Below are 1,198 nucleotides of genomic sequence, written 5' to 3'. Positions count from 1 at the left end.
GCCCTGTCCTTTATAATCATTATAGCAGCTCCACAAAGTAAATGAGGTCCTTGGGTGGTGCAAACGGTTAATGTGCTTGGCTGCTAACAGCCAGGTTGGAGGTTCCAGTCCGGAGGCTCCTCGATAGAAAGGCCTGATTATCTACTTGGAAAAAATCAGCCACTGAAAACCCTATGGAGCACGGCTCTACTCTGACACTGGTGGGGTAGCCATGAGTCGACTGCATAGCAACTGACTACTTTTTATTAAGTAGATACTTGTTATCATTTCCATTTTGCAGACAAGGAAGAACAGAGAAGTAACTTATCCAAAGACACACAGCTGGTGAGTAGCTGAGCTGTGGCCTCCGCACCGGTCCCAGTACCAGGTCGGTTATCGGCCAACCGCGCTCGGTGCGGCCTCGCACTCGGCACACGCGCCAGGGCCCTGCTCTGGACGAGGGGCGAGGGGCACGGCACGCAGCAGGCCTGCCTCACCCAACCCGCCCCGCAAGCCTGACATCCCAACACACAAGCCCGCCCGCCTTGCCGTTCGTCTATGCTAAGAGAACCCACACAGCCAGCCTCACCTCCGCTCTCCATCGCGAGATTTCCGGCCACTTAAACACAGACCGGAAGTGGATCCTACCATCCTCTAGGAGGCGGGTGAGAAGGCCTGATTAAAAAAATCACTAAGGAAATGCGCTTCTCGCTGGGACGCACTATCCAGAAATCCACAATTTCATAGCTTTAAGAAATTATTAAATTCTATCACTTCTTGGCTTGTGGGTTCTAAAACTTCCCGTCTGTGTCTTCGAGCTTCCCCCCACCGTCTCCTGGAGATAGAAGTTTCCGAAGGCCGCTGTTCCAGAAGGTACTGTCCGGCGTTAAATTAGTATCGGTTGCGAACTAAGTCTCGTGTTACCCTACTGCGCATGCGCGACGTGTTGCGCTTTCCCGCGAGAGGCCGGCGCGCTAGTTCCTAAGAGGACTCGGCCGGTTGCCGGGAAGTGGCTTTTGCTGCTGCATCATGGCGTCCGTGGGGACCCTCGCTTTTGACGAGTATGGGCGCCCTTTCCTCATCATCAAAGACCAGGACCGCAAGTCCCGGCTCATGGGACTGGAGGCCCTCAAGGTAACGGCACAGGGACCTGCCGGTGGGACGCGGGGAGGCGACGGGTCAGGCGGTGTGTGCCTGCGCAAGCCCGGGGCGGGGTTGC

General features: G+C 55.8%; 1 protein-coding gene across 1 annotated transcript in view; it reads left to right on the top strand.

The window, feature by feature from the left end:
- The first annotated feature begins 971 nt into the window (after positions 1–971).
- The window catches only part of CCT5 (chaperonin containing TCP1 subunit 5), a 17,148-nt gene continuing 16,921 nt past the window's right edge, over positions 972–1,198 (top strand). The window contains exon 1 of the mRNA XM_023734815.1: positions 972–1,113. Within this exon, the coding sequence (XP_023590583.1) occupies positions 1,009–1,113 (105 nt within the window). The 5' untranslated portion in view covers positions 972–1,008. The remainder of the gene's footprint in view (positions 1,114–1,198) is intronic.

The sequence above is a fragment of the Trichechus manatus genome, unplaced genomic scaffold (assembly GCF_000243295.1).
Source record: "Trichechus manatus latirostris isolate Lorelei unplaced genomic scaffold, TriManLat1.0 scaffold00072, whole genome shotgun sequence".
Classification (NCBI taxonomy): domain Eukaryota; kingdom Metazoa; phylum Chordata; class Mammalia; order Sirenia; family Trichechidae; genus Trichechus; species Trichechus manatus.
The sequence above is the reverse complement of the archived record's forward strand: the minus strand, read 5'-3'. Positions and strand labels throughout refer to the sequence as shown.